The sequence below is a fragment of the Phalacrocorax carbo genome, chromosome Z (genome assembly GCF_963921805.1).
Source record: "Phalacrocorax carbo chromosome Z, bPhaCar2.1, whole genome shotgun sequence".
In the NCBI taxonomy this organism is placed as follows: domain Eukaryota; kingdom Metazoa; phylum Chordata; class Aves; order Suliformes; family Phalacrocoracidae; genus Phalacrocorax; species Phalacrocorax carbo.
Window position 1 is genome coordinate 40,366,540 of NC_087548.1, and position 23,446 is coordinate 40,389,985.

Below are 23,446 nucleotides of genomic sequence, written 5' to 3' on the forward strand. Positions count from 1 at the left end.
TAAAAGACCAAAGGTCAGAGAGAAATTTTTCTTAATATCATTGGGAAAATGTGGTGATTCGTTCCTTATAATAAAGGAGTACTTTCCATTAGCTGGAACAACATTTAAAAAAAAAAACAACCCAAAGATTTTCTCCATAAAGCAGACTAGAAACACAGGAAAATCTGGAAGAAACAGAAGTCCTCATTACATAAAATTGTACGACAGGAAGGGTTTAAAATTATCTGGCTATGCATGCAAATTAATTTTACTTCTGCACATGGAAGGATATAAAGACTTCACTTTCAGGAAGCCTATGGGGCATTTGTGCTGAAAAGCCTGTGCAAAATGGCCTATATACATACCTTTGAGGGCAGAGTGCAAACACTTACAGGCACACTAACATGTATAGATGTGTTGATTTATATTTTTGGACTTCTATTTTATGACTGTATTTGTCAGTCACTAAGAGAGCATTAAGTTTACCCCTTACAAAGGCCATTGTCCTAAAAGAATTTTGCAGGTAGAAAGGTAGCTGTTGCCAATGAACGGTAGATCTTTTGCAGGACATATACAAGTTAGAGGTCTGAAATGAATATAAAGCCTGTCATAGAATCTTTCTACTGTTAGAAGTCCATTATCTCATTATAGAATCATAGAATGCTTTGGGTTGGAAGAGACCTTTAGAGGTCATCTAGTTCAACCCCCCTGCACTGTGTAGGGACATCTTCAACTAGATCAGGTTGCTCAGAGCCCCATCCAACCTGACCTTGAGTGTTTCCAGGGATGGGGCCTCGAGAACCTCTCTGGTCAATCTGTGCCAGTGTTTCACCACCCTCACTATAAAAATTTTTTTCCTTATATACAGTCTAAATCTACCCTCCTTTAGTTTAAAACCATTAGCCTTTGTCCTGTCACAACAGGCCTTGCTAAAGAGGTTGCCCCCATCTTTCCTATAGCCCCCCTTTAAGTACTGGAAGGCCACAATAAGGTCTCCCCACGGCCTTCTCTTCTCCAGGCTGTACAACCCCAGCTCTCTCAGCCTGTCCTTGTAGGAGAGGTGCTCCAGCCCTTGGATCATTTTTGTGGCCCTCCTCTAGACCCACTCCAACAGGCCCATGTCATTCTTGTGCTGAGGGCTCCAGAGCTGGACACAGTACTCCAGGTACTCACCTGGAGTACTCACTTCCCTAGACCTGCTGGACACACTTCTTTTGATGCAGCCCAGGATACAGTTGGCCTTCTGGTCTTCAAGTGCACATTGTCAGCTCATGTCCAGCTTTTCATCCCCCAGTACCCCGAAGTCCTTCTCTGCAGAGCTGCTCTCAGTCCCTTCATCCCCCAGCCCATATTGATATTGGGGGTTGCCCAGACCCAGGTGCAGGACCCTGCACTTGGCCTTTTTGAACCTCATGAGGTTCTCACAGGCCCACCTCTCCAGCTTGTCCAGGTCTCTTTGGATGCCATCCCATCCTTCAGGCATGCCAACTGCACCACTCAGCTTGGTGTCATTTGCAAACTTGCTGAGGGTGCACATTATCTCACAGTCTATGTCATTGATGAAAAATATTGAACAGCACTGGTCCCATTACAGACCCGTGAGGGACACCACTTGTCACTGGTCTCCATTTGGATATCAAGCTGTTGACCACTACCCTCTGGATGCAACCATCCAACCAATTCCTTATCCACCAAACAGTTCACCCATCAAATCTGTATCTCCCCCATTTAGAAAGAAGGATGCTGGGGGGCACCGTGTCAAAGGCCTTACAGAAGTCCAGATAGATGACATCCATGGCTCTTCCCTTGTCCACTGATGTAGTCACTCCATCATAGAAGGTCATTATCTTGGTCAGGCAAGAGTTGCCCTTGGTGAAGCCATGCTGGCTGCCTCGAATCACCTCGCTGTCCTCCATGTGCTTTAGCATAGCTTCTAAGAGGATCTGTTCCATGATCTTCCCAGGCACAGAGGTGAGGCTGACAGTTTGGTAGTTCCCAGTGTCCTCTTTTCTACCCCTTTAAAAAATTGATGCAATGTTTCCCTTCTTCCAGTCTCTGGCAACTTCACCTGACTGCCATGCCTTTTCAAATATCATGGAGAGTGGCTTGGCAACTACATCAGCCAATTCCCTCAGGACTCTAGGATGCATCTCACAGCATCCCTGAGACTTGTGTATGTTCAGGATCCTCAGGTGGTCGTGAACCTGATCTTCCCTTAAAGTGGGAGGGGCTTTACCTTCCTGGTCTCCATCTTGTGGTCCGTCAACTCAGGAGGAGTGAGGAGAGAGGCTACCAGTGAAGAATGAGGCAAAAACGTTGTTGAGTACATCAACCTACTCCTCATCTGTTGATACTAGGTTGCCATTCTTGTTCATCAGGAGGACTACGCCTTCTTTAACTACCCTTCTCATTATTCTTTGCATCCCTTGCCAAGTTTAGCTCCAGCTGTGCCTTGGTCCTCCTGACCCCATCCCTACATAACCGGGCAATATCCTTATATTTTTCCAGGATACCTGTCCCTGCTTCCACTGCCTGTGCAGTTCCCTCTTGCACTTTAGTTGTCTCTTCCCTTCCTTGCCTGATTTCTTACACCTGGGGGCTGAGAGCTCTTGCACTGTATGGAACGCATCCTTAAAGATCTGCCAGCTCTGTTCTGTTCATAGAATCATAGAATTATTAAGGTTGGAAAAGACCTCTAGGATCATCAAATCCAACTACCAACCCAACACTACCATGTCTCCTAAACCATGCCCTGAACTGCCATGTCTACACATCTTTTAAATGCCTCCAGTGATGGTTACACAACCACCTCTCTGGGCAGCCTCTTCCAATGTCTGACCATTCTTTCAGGAAAGAAATTTTTCCCAGTATCCAGTATGAACCTCCCCTGATGCAGCTTGAGACCATTTCCTCTTGTTCTGCCACTAGTGACCTGGGGGAAGAGACCAACACCCACCTTGCTACAACCTCCTTTCAGGTAGTTGTAGAGAGTGATAGGGTCTCCCCTCAGCCTCCTCTTCTCCAGACTAAATAAGACCATTTCCCTCAACCTCTCATAAGACTTGGTCTCCAGACCCTTCACTGGCTTTGTTGCCCTTCTCTGTGAGGACCATTTCCCAGGGGGTCCTGATGACTAACTCCTTGAAGGGCTGGAATTTTGCTTTCCTAAAATTTAGGGTCCTGACTATACTCTTCACTTTTCCCATATCCCTCAGGAGTGTGAACTCCACCAATGCATGATCACTGCAGCCCAGGCTGCCTCCAGTCATGACATCACTGATGAGCTCACTTGCATTGGTGACCATCAGGTCCAGTACTGCATCCCCTCAAGTAGGGGAGTCTATTACCTGGCCTAAGAAGTTATCCTCAATGCATTCTAGGAATCTCCTGGATTGCCCTCAGCTTGCTGTGCCACTTTTCCAGCAGATGTCAGGGTGGTTGAAGTCCCCCAGTCGGACAAGGGCCTGTGAGTACAAAGCCTCCTGTAGCTGGAGTAAGAAGGCTTCATCAGTAGGCTCCCCTTGATTGGGCAGCCTGCAGTAGACACCAACCACAAGGGTCCCTTTGTTGCCTCGGTCTCTGATTCTTACCCATAAGCTTTTGACCTGCTCATGGTTATTCTTCAGGGACAGCTCTTCACACTGTATCGATGATCTCAGACAAGCATGTCAGTCTGACTGCAAATGCACTGTGTGTAGGTCCATGGAGGCTTACTCCCCTCCACCCCTTGGGACAGTTTTGACTCACTGGGTATGTCCACAGTGACTCTGTCTTATGTGCACCATAAGCCTTAAGTCCTTCCATTGCATCCAGCTGCACGTTGTGTGGGAGATATGATATAGCTTTCCAGCTGTACACCGCTTCTGTGCCAACCATTGTACAGTAGCTTCTCCAGTGAGACAGCCATGGGCCCCAACATGCCAAACAAATCCAATTCTCGAGCCAAAATTTCCAAATTAAAATGAACATAGGGGAACCCACACCAACATGTCTGTCCTGATAAAGGAGCAAAGGTGGACAGCAGGAAATCAGCTCAGATACACCTACTACCACCTAGTGTTAAGATGTAGAAATTAGAGACATTTCTTTCAGGTTTAGTGAAATAAAGTCTCTCAGTTTTATTTGCACTGATCTCAGGGGTGAACTTTGAAATTGTACTCAACATACTGATAAGTCCCAGTTACTCTTATAAGCACACTTAAAAACACGAGTAGTAGATGCATTTTGTAGTAAATAAGGCATTTTATTCACTTGTTGGTCTATAAAAAACTGGGTAACTCATGTTTAGCTCTTCATAAAAAGAATTAGTAATAATTTATATGGCGGTTATAGATTATTTATAAATATACTCACAGTATAAAATATTCATGTTTTTCCAAGAACTGGGAAAACAAAGTAGGGCTTGTGCAAAGCATGGTAGATTTTTAAAAATCCCTTTTCATGCAGCACAGGTGTTATGCAGTTTCTCCTGGCTTCCATTTCTGAATTAATTCACTTCTTCTAGTTTACTGTTTTAACTTACATGTTCATGCACTACAACTGTGTCAAGAGAAAAATAGGATTATTTTTCTGTATAATAACATCAAGGGCTACAAGTTGCCACTGGTGCATATCAGGACAAATGTTCTGGTATGTATGTACCTTCCTGGAATCACAATTCCTGGAAAGTCTCTCACTGGCTGGCCACAAAGGCAATAACACAGTAATGAAGCTTTAGGTTGACTGCATAAATCTTTCGTACAATATTGCAGTCTAATTTACAATATTGCACCAACAATACCCACAATAGCTGACACTAGTGAAACATTTAGCCATCTAGTCTACCCTGCAAAAAACTATGCTTACTGAGATGCTTCAAATACAAGTTTTGTTTTAGAAGTTAAGGTAGTGATAAGCCTCAGAGAACTAGTTTTAACTGCCAGATCTTTGGTACTATTTCTTCTTCTTTTTAGATGAATCATTATATAAAATGAAAATAAAAACAGTTTTGTCTGTATTCTATTAATTCAGTTATGAGAGACTACCTGTCATTTTTGCACTTATAGCAGGAATGCTACAACTTCAATATGTGAGATGGAAACCTGATTAAATGAGAAATAGTAATATGCAAGTTTGTGTGAGATGTTTCACGTATACCTGCTCTTGAATACAAGCAGAATATTTCCTTTGAAAATCTGAGAAAAAGAAATCTCCTCTCTGGGTTATGAACTGCTTTCAATAATACAGAATAAAAATTCTGAGATCATTTTTAAGAAGGAAGACCTTTGATTTTGGCATCAGACCTTTCCCATCTTGAAATGTGAGCATAGTTAACCAAGTGATAAACCTCACAGTGATAAACCTCACAGTGATAACACAATAATCTCAAGTCTACAGATATACTGCTAGACAAGACAGTTTCTCCATCTTCCAAAAGGAAAAGGGAAAAGATTTGCTGCAACTCATGCTCATCCTAGAAATTCTGAAAAAACAACAAAACTGAGTAAATTTAAAAATAAATCCTGCATGTAACTATCAGATGGCTGGAAAACACCACAATTTTTCAGGTACTTAAAAATAATTACCTTGAATTTAAAAGAGGACGAGTCTTTCTCTACAAAGGATAGAAAAAAAAGCTGAGTAACATGTCATTTACTGCCTTCTAAGAAACAGAAGAAATATCTAGATCTGTGAAAATTAATTGGTCTTTTTCTGTTTTTGAAAAACACCACCAGTGATTGAGAGTCTTTCCTGAAAATTATAATAATGCATTGCCCTGTACTGAAAAGGGATATCCGCAGTTTCAGAATGGACAACAATTCAGTGGAGTGTATTACTGCTGCTCTCCTTCTAGTTCATAAAATGTGAAACACACAATTTCTAAGGTTGTTTAGAGTACTTGGTGAAAACAGCAGTGTTGTTGGAGATAGTCCAGCAAGATAAGTGCTATCTTTAGTTTTGCCCAGACTAGGGCAATTTCATGGTAAACCCCACTAAAAAAAACATCAAGGTAAAACTTCTTGCTTGTTGATTTATTGGACTGTCCTTTTTAATGCTTGGCGCAAAGTTCCCACCTTCTGGATGTGTGGTAGGAGACAGCAGCCCTGGTAATGTAGTCCAGTTTTTCATCAGCATGGTTTTATTTCAGCATTCCCTCCATTCTGACCATCTCAACTCAGGCAAGAAACTCTTTTTATAATGATGATGTTCTTGGCTTTCTAAGGAATGTATTACCTTCAGATTTAGCATCTCACCTCACAGCCTGATGTTCTCCTTCTGAATGAAGTGGCTGAAACAAGAGGGTCCCTGTGTCTCTATCAGGCATATCCAGCCCCTTCTTTGCAGACTATCATGTAATGCATGTGCACAAGAAGAAATAGTGCTTTTGCAGAGAATTTCTGATTCTTACATACCTAAGGAGATACAGAGATCTAAAAGGAACAATATTTTGATTACCTGTTAAAGAGAAGTCTATCAGCTACCTTTTTCCCAAAGTCAGAGGTTCTGTCTTATTAGCATCACATGCCAACATTTTTCAAATTGATCTGATGTTACAGTAAGACAAGGTATGGTCAGTTGTCAGTTTCAGAGATGCAAAATTGTTAGCAAGTGCAGTGGTAATATCTAATCAGGAATAGTTAGTCAATGTCTTCCTACCCACTGAATTTTTTCTACAGACCCTCTGCATTAATTTCCAAATTCCTAATATTTAGCAGCAAAGATGCATCCAGGATTTTTGGTATCAAACTATGTAAAATTTTAATTCAAACCTGCTCTGTGTTTTCCCTGAGAGTTATGGAGATGCAGACTTCTTTGGTATAAGTAGCTAAGCATTTATTCTGAAACAAATACAATGTCAGAAATAATTTAAATGTGATTGGGAACATCATAGAAAACTGAGAATGTGATAATTCCTATTTACCCTCTTTCTCAAATTTATGATACTCAAGCAGACATGACTTTTCTTTCCCATGTCTACGGAATTCCTTTCACACACTGTGGATACCATCACTGCTCAACAATTAATCATCATAAATCTCATAACATTAGGATTCAGACAACTGTAGTCTAGAAAGCTTTCCTGAAAGCCAGAAGTGGTTGTAGTCTGAAGAAATAACAAAAAAGTATAATTAACTGGTCTTAAATTATTACATCTAATTCCAGAAATTGACTTTTTAATTTTCCCTCTGAACTAAAGAAACAATATATTTTCCAAACCAAAATTATTTAAGAAGAACAAAGCAAATAACAAGGAAAGAAAATTCTACCTGCAGACACTCAGGGAGGATTTTCAAAAGGAAAATGAGACGTAGAAATCCACTTTGTGTTTTAAAGCTTTTCTTTTTCACAAAGAAATATACCAGAATAGTTGAAAGAGTTGCGTTTCAATCTGGAACTTAATTGTATGTCATAAATTAAGGTTCACATGAGCTTTTTTTTTAAAATTCAAAGCTACAAAGTTTCATTAAACAGTGGATATGGAAAGAAGTTGCTTTGTTTTACTAGCCTCAAATTAGAAGATTGTTTTCATGCTGGATATATTTCTACAGGATCAGGGAAGAGAAAAAATACCATCTGATTAACCATAGTGAAACACAACTGATTAGCTATAGCTTCACCATTGTGAAACATAACCTGGAGAGAACTGTTGTGTGCCATGCCTCTATTGTGATTATAGCAGTTTAAAAAATTAAAAAAAAAAAATAATGCAAGAGGAATTTTGGAAATGTTTTCAAATGACCAGTTCATTGGTCCAAAAAGGCAAAAATAGCTCAGCTGTATAGACTAACCACTATTATTTATATTAATAGAATTATGTAGCTGATCAATATCCAGCAGAATACACACAAACTTTCAGTAGGCTGAAGGAACCTGCTTTAGGAACAGTTTGAGATACATAAAATGACTGCATCTGTAATGATTATTGAGCATCATCACTCCAAACTCAGAAAATTTTTCCCCTTTAGTCTTACTAGAAGGCTGTGAAGGTTCTACTCCTCTGATATCCAGAAAGCTTCTGAACTCCATCCAAAACTATTAATGGCCAATGTGCTGTATGTCGTGCGGAAAATCAGACATACTGTCTTTCACCCTTCAATTTGCTCAGTTAGGTGAGCCAAACTCACCTAATCTCGTCTAGTAAGATGGGGTCTTCATTCCCCATATAATCCTTTTGGAGTATATGCTCAGTTTTCCTCCATTTGTTCCAGTTTGTTCTTTTTGAACATGGGTGAGCATAGCTACAGTATTTTGCATGGAATTTCATGAGTGTCTTGCACAATGGCACTAATGTGCCTATATTTCCTACTGAAAATGCTTTGCTGTGTGTATTCCAGGATCATATGTGCCTTCTTCAAGGTCTTGCTACACCAAAGACTCAGTTTTCCTGTGATCAACTGGATCACATCTTTCTTTTTTCTAGTATTCCCCCCTAATGAGCTCCCAGTTTACAGCAGAATTTATTAATGTCCAAGTAAATGACTTGGCGTCCTGCCCTGCGAACTTCCTCCATTTCTATTACTCATTCCTTAGTGTCACCCAGACCCAATTTGACTCATTACTGAAAATACTTCTTAACAGTATCTTATTAGCAGATGTCAGTACCAGTGTTTTGAAATCATTAATAATAATGATAGGATCAGGCTAAATTCTTCAAGAGACTCCAGTAGTAGTACAGTTCCACATACAACTCTACCCATTAATTAATTATATACTTTCAAATCTGTGCACTTATATTCAGCTTTGCTAGCAATTTCATATATGGGATTATAGCAAATACTTTACAAAAGACCACCTTTGGTAAATGTTAGCATCAGGCTTTTAAATACACCACTGCGGGGGTTTTTGCCCATAATGAAATAAAATGGGCCTACCAGTAAGTTTCCAGAGGAAAATACTACACTGCTGAAGAGAATTGTTGATGTATGTAAGATTTCAGGAAGTTGTGGGCCTCCTAGTCAGAGTTCATGTTAGATCTGCTCTGTGATCAGTTTTTTGAGCAAGGAGGACTGAAGCAAGAACAGTGAAGGGAAATCCTTATGTAGCTACCAAGAACTCCTATCTTAAAAATCTACCAGCAGAACTAAAAATGCTGGTAGTATTGGCTATACAGTGTGGTATAAAGAAAAGCTACACAAGAATAAGCAAGTACTGACAGAAAGTTCAAAAATCTTGGTAACATTACATTAGTCAGACAACTAGAAATTAAGTTATAAAATATCTTCTTCCAATTCTGTATTAAAATTTTAACAGAAGAGAGTCTCTCTGGATCAGCCCCATGTGATTATTTTGGGAAGTATCACACAGAAAAATGCTCTGCAGCAAGAATTTAATTTTTATTCATCTTCTGATAGTAACTGTCTTACAAAAACATGCTTGTACTGGACATAACTATAAACAACTTTTTTTTTTTTTGTCGCCTGGTAGCAAAGGAAAACCTGGACAGACTTTGACATGAGGTTCTCTGCTGCATGCTCAACTGCAACCAAATGTATTGATATGGGAATAAAATCATATTATTTGTAAGATTCTCATTAAAAATGGTTTTTATTGCTAACATCTAGGATGCACTTTTAAGGGATGCAATTTTAAGCATGCTTAAAATGAAAGTAAGTAAACAATGCAAATTTGCCAAACAAAATTCATCCTTAGCTTAAATCCCTTAAAGTTACTGGAAGTACCTGCAGGACAGGTTAACCAGCAGCTTATAATTCACTCTTAAGTGAAGTTCTTAATTTTCCTTTCTCATTTAACTGTGTTCCCCAAAACTGCTTTTCCACTAAGACCATTGAAAAGAACTTAACTACCAAAAGAACTTAATGATTACATAGAGTAGTAATTCAGGGAAGTCCTTAATATTAATACAAAAATTAGCCAGTGAGCTCTGTGCAAATCATTCTGTTAATCACCTTGTAATATTCTACCCTTTTTACTCTTTCATCAGCCTGGGTTTTATAACTCTGCTTATAGTTTTCTTAAATAAACACTGTGCACTTTCCTTAAGTTATATAATAAAAGAGCCGCAAACCGACAGTAGATACAGCCATAACAAGGCATGCTGAGAGTCTTTCTGGGAAACACAATGTTTGCTTGTGAAGTGGTTCAGGAGGTGCTTACAATATTTTGCTGGTGTATGTAAGAACTGGGTTTTTTTTCTTTTTGGAAGGACAGTTCATTTTTTGACAGTAATTCAAATCCTTAAAAATTTTTGTAACTATCAAAAATCATTTGATTTGTGAATGTTTCTAGAGGATCTAACCAGATTTAATGTCCCAGTCTCACAGGCTTACCTTTGCTTCTGTGGACTGAACTCGCTCTAAATGGAAACCTGAGGCAGTCACATTAAAACTTGTTGTTGCCTGGCCTCATGCAACTCTTACCAACCCGACTACTAACAGTTTGGGACACTCTCTTTATTTTTCAGTGAAATGTCAAAACTTTGTAAAGAATACATGTAGTTTTTCTTAGGAAGAGCTAGTTTAAAAGGAAGAAGTCTTTCTGGTGGCAAAAAATGCTAATAAAAAATTTTCAACTACTTCTACGCCTGAGTCCTTTCGAATGTCCCCAATCTCAACTGGTCAAGAAGTGACAACCATAAAAGCTTTTTCAGTCATGTTAACACCAGCCTGGTGTCTGCTTGCCTTTCCCTAAATCTGTAAGATTTTCCTGGCAAAGTCTGTGCTGCAGCTTTTGCAGAAGACTCCCATCTATTTATACTATAAGTATTGAAAATGAATATGTCTTTCCTCCAGTTCAACATTAGTACAGCTCTGTCTAGAGCAATGTCCCCAGTTTGGGGTCTGCAAATCAAGGAGTATGCTGCAAAATTTGGAGACCAACTAGAACTGGAAAACAAGTATTGCATTGACTTGTAACAGAATATGTTTAGTTTATCAAAGAGAAAGTTAAAGGGCTATTCAGCTGCAACCTTAAAACACATCTGATACAGCAACAAAAATATCATATAGGGTATTTTAAAACAGCAAGCAAAGCTATTGAAAGAACTAGTGATTGGAAACTGACAGCATGCAAAATCTAGATTACAAGCAAGCTAAGTCAGAACAAAGTCAGAACTCTGAACATGTTAGGAAGAATTGTTGTAGCTTCTCTATGCTCTCAAACCAAGATTCCATCTTTTAAAAAATTCATGGTCTATTTCAACCAGAAATATTGTATTTAAAACAGAAGGTAATTCTAGAAAATCCTTTTTTATTCAGTGGAACCAACAAGATGACAACTCTAGTCCCTTCAGTCCTTAAAATCTATTATTTTCTAAATGCTGTTTTCCTCTGACATAACACTGTACAGTCACTATGCAGTAATTTCAGTCTGATTTTTTTTTTCTCTCTTCCGTTATGTTTTGTTTGCTTTGCTGGCTTCGCATTTTTCGTTCCTTTTCTTTTTTCTTTGTGGTTTTTTTTTTTTTTCTATCTTTTACTCCAGGAATTGGTCAAGGGGTTCCAGTGGTGGCCCTCATTGTGGAAGGAGGTCCCAATGTTATCTCCATCGTTCTGGAGTACCTGCGAGACACTCCTCCTGTTCCCGTTGTGATATGTGATGGCAGTGGCCGGGCATCTGACATCCTTGCCTTTGGTCACAAATACTCTGAAGAAGGAGGGTAAGTAATTTCCAAGTCTGTGTTTTTTCTCCACCCACAGGTTCAATTTGGTGCTAAGAGAGAGCCCAGGGAATTATTAGCAATACAGTGCAAAAGCAATACCTTCCTCACATGGCTGTTTCCATCATTGATATGGGTGAAATATTGAAGGCACCCAGAAAAAAAAAGGGAGGGAATTAAAGCAACACTAATGAAAGTCCATAGAATAACACAGAGGTGTAGAAACTTTATCATAGTTACTTGCCACTAACACGTAACACATTGACAAGTACAACGTATGCTGTCTTGCAGTTGCAGGTCAAGGGATTCAGTCTGAGGGCACAGGGAATTATTTTCACTGGCTTAGATATTCTATGTCATTATACTATAGTGTACTGATGTCTTCACACTACATTTATCCCTACATATTCATATAAGCTACTTGGCATTTACCTTGCCTACTGGGCATGATTATGCACACCTGCCTATATACACACATAACTGCTTGTGCACTGATCTGTGTTTGCACCATCCTGCTTTCCTTTGCAGGCTCAAGGTGTGGCAAGGATAGTATTTAGCTTTTATTACAGATGATTCAAGTGTGGTTTTGCTGAATCAGGCTTTAAGCATGCTTTGCAAATTCCAAAGTGCATGTTATTACCGAATGCACAAATCTTTAATACTATCTTCTTTTCTTCTACCCCCAAAAATATGTAAACAACCATAGAATCACAGGACAGTTGAGGTTGGAAGAAACCTCTGGACGTTGTCAGGTCCAACACCTGTGCTTAGGCAGGGCCACCTAGAGCTAGTTGCCCAGGACCATGTCCAGGCAGCTTTTGAATATCTCCAAGGATGTAGATTCCACAACTTCCCTGGAAAATCTGTGCCAGTGCTCAGTTACACACACAGTGAAGAAAAAAAAGTCCTGATGTTCAGAGGGAACCTCCTGTGTTCCAGCTTGTCCCCATTGCCTCTGGCCCTGTCACTGGAAACCAGTGACTCCACCGTCTTTACACCCTCCCTTTGGGTATTTATATACATCAATGAGATCCTCTCTGAGCCTTCTCTGCTCCAGACTGAACAGTCCCAGCTTCCTCAGCCTTTTCTCATATGTGAGGTGATCCAGTCCTTCCATCCTCTTAGTGGTCTATCACTGGGATGCTCGCCAGTATGCCCATGTCTCTGTTGTACTGGCAAATCCAGAACTGGACACAGGGCTCCAGGTGTGTCTCACCAGTTCAGATGACAGGAAAGATCACCTATCTTGACCTGCTGGCAGCACTACTCCTCCTAATGCAGCCCAGGATACTGTTAGCCTTTATTGTTGCAATGGCACATTGCTAGCTCATGTTCAACTTGATGTCCACCAGGACCCCCAGGTCCTTTTCTGCCAAGCCTCTTTCCTGCTGAGAGCCCCTCAGCATCTACTGGTACATGGGGTTGTTCCTCCCCAGGTGAAGGACTTTGCACTTCCCCTTGTTGAACTTCAGGGGTTCTTGTCAGCCCACTTCTCCAGCCTGTCAAGGTACCTCTGCCAGAGGGCAGCATGACCCTTCAGCATATCAGCTGCTCCTCCGAGTTTTATATCATAAGCAAACTTGCACAGAGCACACTCAGTCCCATCTATCAGATCATTAATGATGATGTTGAGAAGGATTGGACACAGTATTGGTCCCTGGAATACAACACTAGTTGCTGGCCTCTGACTAGACTTTGTACCACTGACCATAACCCTCTGGGCCGAGCCATTCAGTCAGTTTTCAATTCACTTCAATGTCTGCCCCTCCAGCCCATACTTCAACAGCTTCTTTATGAGGATCTTATGGGAGATAGTGTCAAAGGCTTTACTGAAGTCTATGTAGACAATATCCACTGCTTGCCCCTCATATACCAAACCTATCATTTAATCACAGAAGGTGGTTAGGTTGTCAAGTATGGCTTTCCCTTGGTGAATTCACAGTGTCTACTCCTGATCATCTTCCTGTCCTTTATGTGCCTGGATATGGTTTCCTGGATTAGATGCTGCATCACCTCCCCAGGATCAAAGGAAGGCTGACCAGCCTGTAGTACCCTGGGTCCTCTTTCTTGCTCTTCTTGAAGATAGGAGTGACCATTGCTTTGCTCTAGTCCTCAGGCAACTCTTCCAGTTGTCATGATTGTTAAAAGATTATGGGGTGGCCCTGCAATGGTATCAGCAAGCTCCCTCACCATTCATGAGTGCACCCCATCAGGGTCTACGGACTTACATACGTACAGTTTGTTTAAGTATTCCCTGACCTGATCTCTTCTACCAAGGGTATGACTTCCTTCTTCCAGACTTTCCCCCCTGCTCTTTCGGGCCTTGGCTTAAAGAAGGCACCCAGTACTTCAGCCTTTTCCATGTCCTGTGTCACCAGGTCCCCTTCCCCATTCTCTGAGATTGGAGGAGGAGATACCTGAATATTAACCAGATTTTCTCAGAGGACTTTTCCCTCTGGGTCTTACCACACAGGACTTCCAAATAGACCACCTAAGAGGCCAAAGTCCGCTCTCATAGAGTAGTAGAATAGTTTGGGTTGGAAGGGACCTTTAAATGTCATCTAGTCCAACCCCCCTGCAATAAGCAAGGACATCTTCAACTAGATGGTGTTGCTCAGAGCCCTGTCCAACCTGACCTTGAATGTTTCCAGGGATGGAGCATTTACCACTTCTCTGGGCAACCTGTTCCAGTGTCTCACAACCCCCACTGTAAAAAATTTCTTCCTTATATACTAGTCTGAATCTACCCTCTTTTAGTTTAAACCCATTGTTGTGGTTCAGCCTCAGTCAGCAACTAAACACCACACAGCCACTCACTTACTCTCCCCACCCCTCTGGAATAGGGGAGAGAACTGGAAGAGCAAAAGCAAAAAAAAAAAAACCAAAAACAAAAAAAACTTTGGGTTGAGATAAGAACAGTGTAATAATTAGAATAAGATAATAATGATCATTATGATGATTATTATAGTAATAACAATGATAATATAACAAAAAGGAAAAGGGAAAAAGGGAAAAAAACAGAAACACAAACAATACAACTGCTCACCACCTGCCAGCCGACGCTGCCCATCCCTAAGCCACGATTGCTGCCTCCCTCCCCCGGCCAGCCCCTCCCAGTTAACATACTGGGCATGACGTTACATGATATGGAATATCCCTTTGGCCAGTTTGAATCCACTCTCTTAGCTGTGCCCCCTCCCCTCCCGGCTTCTTGTGCACCTGGCAGAGCATGGGAAGCTAGAAAAGTCCTTGACTACTACAAGCAGTACCCAGCAGCAACCGAAACATCAGTGTGTTATCTCAACATTGTTTCATGCTAAGTCCAAAGCACAGCACCATGCCAGCTGCAGTGAAGAAAATTAACTCTATCCCAGCTAAAACCATGACAGCATCCACCCCTTATTCCATATCATTTACATCATGCTCAGGTCCCATACTATCCAATACAATTTCAATAACCCCTACCCGCCTTCTCATCCTTTAACAGAATATACAGATTTCATTTATCATTCCCCTAGTCTACGGACCACCCCTGCAAAATGTCCATGAAATATCCATTGAGTTTGTTTAGTCCATGACTTTGGGTTCGTTCTATTGTACGATTCTTTCAGAGAGGGTGTGTGTGTGTGGTGTTGGATTGTCGCCTGCTGAAGTCAGTCCTCGTTCCATCACCGCTGCACTGTTAGTCCTTGTTCTATCACTGCTGCACTTCGCTTGGTTCATTGTTTATTAATTCGGGACATTCCCACCATGATACCATTGATATGGCATATGGCAACCATAGTAGTGATGACATACAACATTATATAGCAATTAACAGCATACCATTCAGTTCATTGGCTGTTTTCACCCAAAATCAAATCCCTTTGAGGTACATACCGGACTCCTCCATCCTCCGCATCACCTACCAAGTGCACCCAGGTCCTCGAGCAAACACAATCCCACGAACGGGTTTGCCTTTGCCTGAGGCAGGAATAACCCAGACTGTTTTCCCCAACATAATTTTTACATGCACTACAGGGACTCTGTCCCCTTCCACAGTATGTAGGATTTCTAACTGGGCAAGGCCAGCTCGATTGGCACCTCTCCTCTTTGGCTCTTCTATCACTTGGGCCAGGAAGTTCTTGTCAATGCACTCCAGGATTACTTGTGCCCTTCTGTCTTGTCCCTCCAGCAGATATTGCAGTGGGCCTTACCCACTTGCTCTTCCTGGTCATGCAATTTATAGCAGACACCCACTACCATGTCACCCTTACCTATCTTCTCTTTAATCCCAATCCATAAACTCTGAGTTGGCTCACCATCTATCCCCAGGCAGAACTCCATGCACTCCAGCTGTTTGCACATAAAGAACAACTCTAACTCAGTCAGTTGCAAATAAGGTTACTGGCACCCAGGGTCAAGGGCTGCTCATCATGCTCATTAGAAAATGCTGGAGCTTTCTCAGGCCTGCATCCCTGTGGCTGCCCTTACCTCATCCTCACCTGGCAGTAATTCCACAATGATCATGGACCTTGTGTCCAGAAGCTCCTAAGCAGAACCCAGAGTCTGCTGCTCAGAGTATGAAGTAACAAATAAGGGAGGATTTAATAATTTGAAAACAAAACATAGAAGTGGAACTAAACCCCCTCAGATTCTAAGAGCTATTTCAGGTTTTTTGTGTAAGTATCTGCAGTAATCTTCTAATCAGGATTCACTGAAAAGGGACTAATTTTTGTGTGTGTTAGAATATGTGAAGATACGTATTCACATCTACAACAGTTATGTAAATAATAAAACATAAATCCATAAACACCGAGCTCTAGACCAAGCTATTTATTTTTAAAAATACATGTGATCATTAATTTACTCAGCTTAAAACTCCTCCTGGCAGGTAGTTTTCCACAAGTATTTAAATTGGGTTTATATTCAGATTCTTACATAATCCAGTGCTGCATCTGGTATAGATCTGAATGGGCCAGGTTTCATCTGAATCTTTGAGAAGTTGTTTCTCCGGTTTCAGTGACCTCACTGTTATCACATTTAACATAACCTTACTCAAACATGCTTTATCCCTTTGTTTGCTATGTATCTACACAGTTTCTATCCACCATGTCTGTGTTCTGATGTCATCATGAAAAAGACTATAGCAGAAAGGGAATTAATGCTATTTATTTAAATATATAAAGTACGTTTATAAGGAAGATGGAGAGAGACTTTTTATGATGGCCTGTAGTGACAGGACAAGGGGCAACAATTTTACATTGAAAGAGGATAGCTTCAGACTGGGCGTAAGATAAACATTTTTTATGGTGTGCGTGGTAAGATACCGGAACAGGTTTCCCAGAGAAGCTGTGGATGCCCCATCCCTGGAAGTGTTCAAGGTCAGGCTGGACAGGCTTTGGGCAACCTGACCTAGTGAAAGATGTCCCTGCCCACAGCAAGGGGTTGGACTAGATGATCTTTAAAGGTCCCTTCCAACCCAGACCATTCTATGATTCTGTGATTCTATTTCATCAACACAAACTCCTGCCTGTAAGAAAGGGAAGTGATAGAATCACTAGAGGCAAAACAAGAAAGTAATTTCTTACCTGAGATGCTCAAGTCTGGCTTTGTGAAAGCTGCTATTCTCCTTTACTATGGGTGACTTCTTTCTGTGGTGGTGCCTGCAATATCATCAAACAACATACTCTTTTCTCTTTTTTTTCGCTGTTCACTTTGCACTAAATAGAATGCACAAACTATGAAATTTGTAAAGCTAGCTAGTGGGAGTTTCTGTGTGTTCGCCCTGCTTCAGAAGACATCAGTCTAAAATGCAGTGATATTTTTAAGAATACCACAACTGAAACACCAATGTTATTTACACTCATAAAAATATTTTACCAAAATACATTAGACCTCAGATACAAACTGGATACTTTTCCCCCTCTGTAAATACTTCTGAATAGTGTTTAGAAATATGAGGAAAATACTGAATAATTGGAACATTATCTGAGTTGAGCTACTAGCTTTTTCTTTTGGATGAAATCTAAGTGGGTTATACAAAACTATCTATTATACTCTAAATTAGTGTAGCACATCAAAATTACATGCAGAATTTAATTCTGCAGTCCACTGTGCAATCAGACTATGAAGTCAAAAACCTATTTTAATTCTGACTGCTGGCTGCAAATCAGGGTCTTCTCTAAAACACAACATATCTTCCAGCTTCTATGCACTGGATATCGGATCTAAAACCCATTCTAAAAATCATTCATGGCAGTCACAGACTCAGGACTTGCATGTTGGTATTATCATGCTGGTTTTTTAGTGTCTTAAATTCTCACTCCTTGCATACTGATGTGGATTCATTTTCTACATGTAAGAATGTGTGTGTACGTATACTAAGCAATGCTGTGAATTTTTAAGTTTATTTGAAACTTTGTTTCCAGGGGGAAAAGAACTATGCCTGGAGGTGAAGGAGGACAAAATATAGCTCTCTGCCTGAGTTTGGATAGTGTAATGCCAATCCATCCTTTCAGAGAGATCCTTAAGAGTGTTGGACAATTGCATATCTCCTCACAGGTCCTTTTGTATTGGGTTTCCAAGAGTTGTGATGTGCCTGCCTTCCCTCCTCATCTTTTACCCTTCCTAACTGATTTCACATAGCAGAAAACGGAACGATTTTTTGTATTAATCAAGGTGCAGTACCCCTTTGTAATGTCAATGTATATGTATCCTTGAAAAGACAAGAAGCTTGAATCTGCCTTATTTTAAGGCCTGATTGTAGGCTTTCCTCATGAAAAGGTGGACATTTCGCTCATCTAGTGAAGTCTTTGGGTGCATACTGTAACCACAGACCCAAGACTTTGCTGGGCTGCAGTGGAATGAGGCTGCCAGCACAGCACAGGGAGCTGTGCCTGCACTGCCTTGCAGACATGCTGCCTGCAGCTGTGTATGTACCGAGAACATGTCAGAAGGAACTGTGAAGCATACCTTGAAGTAACGATGTCTTTGGAGGTAAACCAGCTGTGAGGCCTCAGTATCTTATCTTTCTCATTGAAGTTCCAAGGGGGAGGCAAGGCAGATACACAGTTTCCCACTGAGCTGAGGTTTCAGCATTATGAATATCAGATATGCAGAATTAACACAGGTGGGTTTTTTAAGTTTGCCATAGTACACTGAGTAAGTTCCCAGTACCTTTTACATGCTAATATGCATCCTATTAAGAACGTGGCTTAAATGCAACCTTCCCAATGCATGTACTGAATTGAAATAATTATTTGGCTGAACATCACTATTGGCCCTAATGTACAGGTCAGGTTCTCCAAGCTCTGAAGCACTTAATTTCTCATTTACTTAAAAGTTGAAAATGTTGAGGGGTAATAATATAAGTTTCATCATAAACACTGAAATATAGTCCCTACTAAGCCCTAAGTGATTATCCTAGTTGCTAATAACTTGCTTCCACGTAAAGCTGAAGTATTTTTGACTCTATAACCAAAGATGCCTTCTCACTTCATTGTCTTGCATAAAAGCAAAAGCTGGAAGTAAAACAACTGTAAAATGCAACTATTTCTAGGATCATTCAGTAGCTTTTAATCCTCAGAGATATTTTTTAATTAAATGCTGAATTCAAAATGAGAAAAATGAAACACTAGGTTAAAACTATGTCACTTCTTAGATAAATATTTGCTTACAGAATGTGAAATGACTTGCAATATTTGAATGCAGTCTCCAAGCTGAGTTTATAGCATATTAACTACTCCATCAATTCTACTCTGCAAGCATGAGCCCCTTAAGGAATTTAATCCAATGCCATAAAAATATACTTCTTGCCTAATATTCAGAAGGATACATAAAATATTCTCTGTGCTTTAAATGAGCATCCTTTTATGAGATTCATTAAAGATTGCCTTTGGATTGATCTTTCTCTGCATCCACTGTGGCATAGTTCTTAGGATTCGTAACTGTAGTATATTACTTAAATCTCCTTTTTCTAATAGAGAGAATACAGGGATTTTTCGCTTTCAGCAAAAGGGATAATATGTAGGTATGATGTGGGTCTTCGGTATCCCCCATAGTGTCCCCCCCATCATGGGTGATCATGGGTACTATCACATCTGAATTATTTTGTAAGATAGTTTTCACATTGCATATTATGATATCATTACTTTTCTTTTGTAATAAAGTACTTTGCAAATCAAAAGATGGATAGAAGGAGGTCATTTCTTTGTTGAAATACAGTCATCTCTCTTCTGGTGAAAGGACAACCATTTAATAAAAAATGTCAGGGAAAAATGGTGTAGAAGAGTGACCACCAGTGAAGAGCTGTAAGTAAAGCTGATGCCTCATAAAAGCACCCTAAAATCACCCCTCTTTGAACAGAATGAAGGAATCATTACACTTATTTTCTGTCTTTTCTCATAACAACGCTATGCAAAATGTGTGGATTTAAAAAGTATAAGAAATTCAGTCAGTCCCATTGAGTTGCACAACTATGTCTTGTCTGTAATTCCAATGGAAGAAAATAACAGCAGGGCCCCTAGTCATGTTTCTTACGTATGGGCTGATTGTCTAAATTAAAAATCATAATTAAAACAGAAAATCCCCTAAGCTTCCCATAAAGGGCAGCAGGGAATAGTTTTCACATCACACTGGTATTTTATGGATATATTTTCTTTATCCTGAATAAAAAGAATAATTTAAAAAATTATCACAAATGAAAAGTTAGAAACAGGTCATGTGCAAAGACTTCAATGAATGGAGTGTTTCATTCAGAGAATTTCAAAGCATTTTGAGAACAATAAGTTTAAAAAAACCTGTAATGAACTTGCGTTTTGAAATCAGGTTAGAGCCTGATCTTTATAAATCTCTCGTACATTGTACAACTCCAGTACTAAAAATCTCTGGAGAAAAAAGACTAAATAATTTAGGGAGCTGGCTATGGGCCAGATCTTTCAAATCCTTTCCAGTGTTCACTACAAAATCATATGCCATGAGTTTGAAAGACTGTAATGCTATTGAGTGAAATGTCTGTTATCTCCTCAAATATTAGGCATGACTTCAAAAAAAATTTCTCTCTGAGGCTGGAGGATGCCAAAATGCTGTCATCTGTCACTTCTGCATTGGCCAAAGCAATGAAGGGAGTTCTGCTTTGCTGTTTAATCTTCCAGCATATCTTGGACAGAAATAGAATGTCACTTTATTTACTTTGTCACTTCAGTGTTTCTAAGTGTCCTCTCCTGTTGGATCCAAGAATCTTTCTCGCTTTTGTCCTGTGGTAAGGCCATACAGGTCAGTTCTGATAATCTGATGCATCAAAACTAATGTTGGTATTTTCTTTTTTTAAAAAAAATTACTTTCAGCAACAATTTTAGGTATACTTTTTTTTTCTGCAGCTAAATGTAGTTGTATATATTTCTATTTTAGATGCCAGATTTTTGACAGTAGGTATGTAAATTCTATCAGCAATCCAGCTCTTCTGGGAAAAAATAAAAGGTAGGATACCTGGAGTGGTAGGAAAATGAACTTATATTTAGGGAATGAATGAACAGATTTGAACTATGTGGGAATAACAGAAAAGAACAGGTTAAATTGTCCTTTTGTAGGACATTTTGTTTAGGCAGGAGCAAATTACCTGCAGTATCGCTTCCATGACAAATTAAGTGGAATTCAGGGAATCCTGCCATCAAAATGCCCCAAATGGTAGGTTGCAAACTATTTTCTGAACCGAAGCTTAGCAGAAGGATGATAAAAGTGCTATCTTCATCTGACACTATCCAGTTTTCTTAGGGTGGTAATATGCTGACTTTGAAGGAAGCCATAGAGTTTGAGTCTGGTAAAGTGCGAAGTTTTATACCTATGGAGCTTTATGCATATGAGGTTCATAATCCATGACAGAGGCTGCTGAATATACTGTTCCCAAGTTAGTGGCTGAGAATCTCCTGTGTTCTAGGTTAGACCTCTAATTGCAAAACTCAAGGAGCCATCGCTTTCCCCCCAAATCTAAAATTAGGAATCTGTGATTTTAAAAAAGGTATGCTACAGTTGTATATGTAACAAATGTGGTTGTCAATGCATAGTGGCTAAATCATCACCTCACCTGCGTGTCCCTGCTATTTTGCTTACAGTAGTCTGTGAAATTACTTGGTTTACATGCATTGAATTTGGTGTATTCATCATAGATTTAGCCTGGCACAGTTGTATTTGTCCCAGCTGGGTTACACAGTTAGGAACTTTGATCTGATGCCTTCTACCTTTTATATATTCCTAAGGAGGAAATGTGATATAGTCTTGATATGACTGATTTTAGTTTAAACAAAGCTTAACTCAGCTATGATTACTTTATCAGAAAGCTTGCTATTATTGTTTCTATTTCTGATTACAATCATTTCAGGTTTTTATCTCACAAAGACTTTGAACAGGCTTTTTGCATGTAGAACTGCAGACCAAGGAGATGTTTAAAAAAAAGTACTTAGGCTAGAAAACAGCATAAATCAAATTATAACAACAGGAAGTTTCTGAGCAGCGGTGCTTCAACAGATGTGTACCCCTGTAGTTAGGGAACCACTTCTTGATACTTTAAAAAAAAAAACCTCCATATTTTTTACATGGAGTTTGCTTTATATGCTGTTTAAACTTATGATATTATACAGTTTCTGATAGCTGCAATTCAGGAAAGTGATGGCTGCTTACAAAGCCTCAGGTCCTAATTCTGCTTTCACTCAATGTTTATGAAAGCAAACTCCTCTTGCTTTCTGTGTGTATTAGCCTGAGACTGAGCCAACTTCTGAAATTAATTTATCCAGTTTTTTTAAGGAAAATTAAATTATGATGAGAAAACAGGATGGTTTTCATCACAGGATCTTTGGAAATGTTTTCTGATGTTCTCTAATTTCAGATTCTTCCAACACCATGTATTTTTTCATATACTTCATATACTTTTCATATTTTTTTCATGTACTTCACTTTCATATATCATTTCCAAAGGAAGTTAGAGCTCTATTTAAATCTCTTTTTAGATTCTCCAGTTGATGTTTTTTAGGAAGTGTCTTCTTAGTGTTTAACCCCTTTTTTCTTTCTCAGTTTGAAGAACGGAAATTGCATCGTTCTGAACCATTTATATTTACAGTGATAGCACCATTTTATGAAGAGCAGCCTCCTTGGTTAAAGCAAATTTCCAAATAATTTTTTTCAAAGAGTCTAAAAAAGGGGCTTCAGAATTTATATTCTATATGACCTACTAATCTGAAACTTAAAGTATGTTAGTGCTTTTCAGGGTGTCACCCTTTCCGAGTTAATTCTCTTTAACATGGAGTGAATCTACATTTCCACCAGTGCTCTGACATCTTGTTTCATGTTCCCATGTGCTTGCAACATCCTTGCTTCTGTGTAGGAGGTCAGGTTATGTTTCTAACAGCCCCTACACAGAAAGTCCACTGCTGTCAGCTCTCATTACTGCCACCAAGAGAGCTAGAGGTGTTTACTTTTCATATGTTGCCTTTATGTGAAGCAGGTCACGCTGTGGGGAAGGAGTGTTTACATTGTGAGTGAGCCGTAAGTGCAGAGTTGTCATCTCTACAGTATCCAGTAAAAAGTACATTTGGGGCCACACTGCCTCTCGATGAAAAGAGGAAGTACAGAGGTAGACTCTCCGTGCAAGAGGAGTCTCTAATAAAGTAGAAGACAACAAGAGGCATATGAAGAACAGTGATCAACAATGTGGTCTAAAACCCCATGTAAACTCATTTTAATCCAAACACATTGATATATGCCTGACAGGCTTCTTTGTGAAGTGGAAGTCCTACTCAACAGGGATATTTACAGTCAAAGTAAGATTTAGAGAGTAGAGAACATATGTACTCTGCATGCCAGGCCTTCTGTATTCTCCTATGCACCTCTATACCTCTC

The 23,446-nt window shown here is 39.8% G+C and overlaps 1 protein-coding gene across 1 annotated transcript in view; it reads left to right on the forward strand.

The window, feature by feature from the left end:
• Positions 1-23,446, forward strand: part of TRPM3 (transient receptor potential cation channel subfamily M member 3) — a 154,160-nt gene that overhangs the window by 36,857 nt on the left and 93,857 nt on the right. Inside the window, exon 5 of the mRNA XM_064438346.1 lies at positions 11,401-11,575. Within this exon, the coding sequence (XP_064294416.1) occupies positions 11,401-11,575 (175 nt within the window). The remainder of the gene's footprint in view (positions 1-11,400; positions 11,576-23,446) is intronic.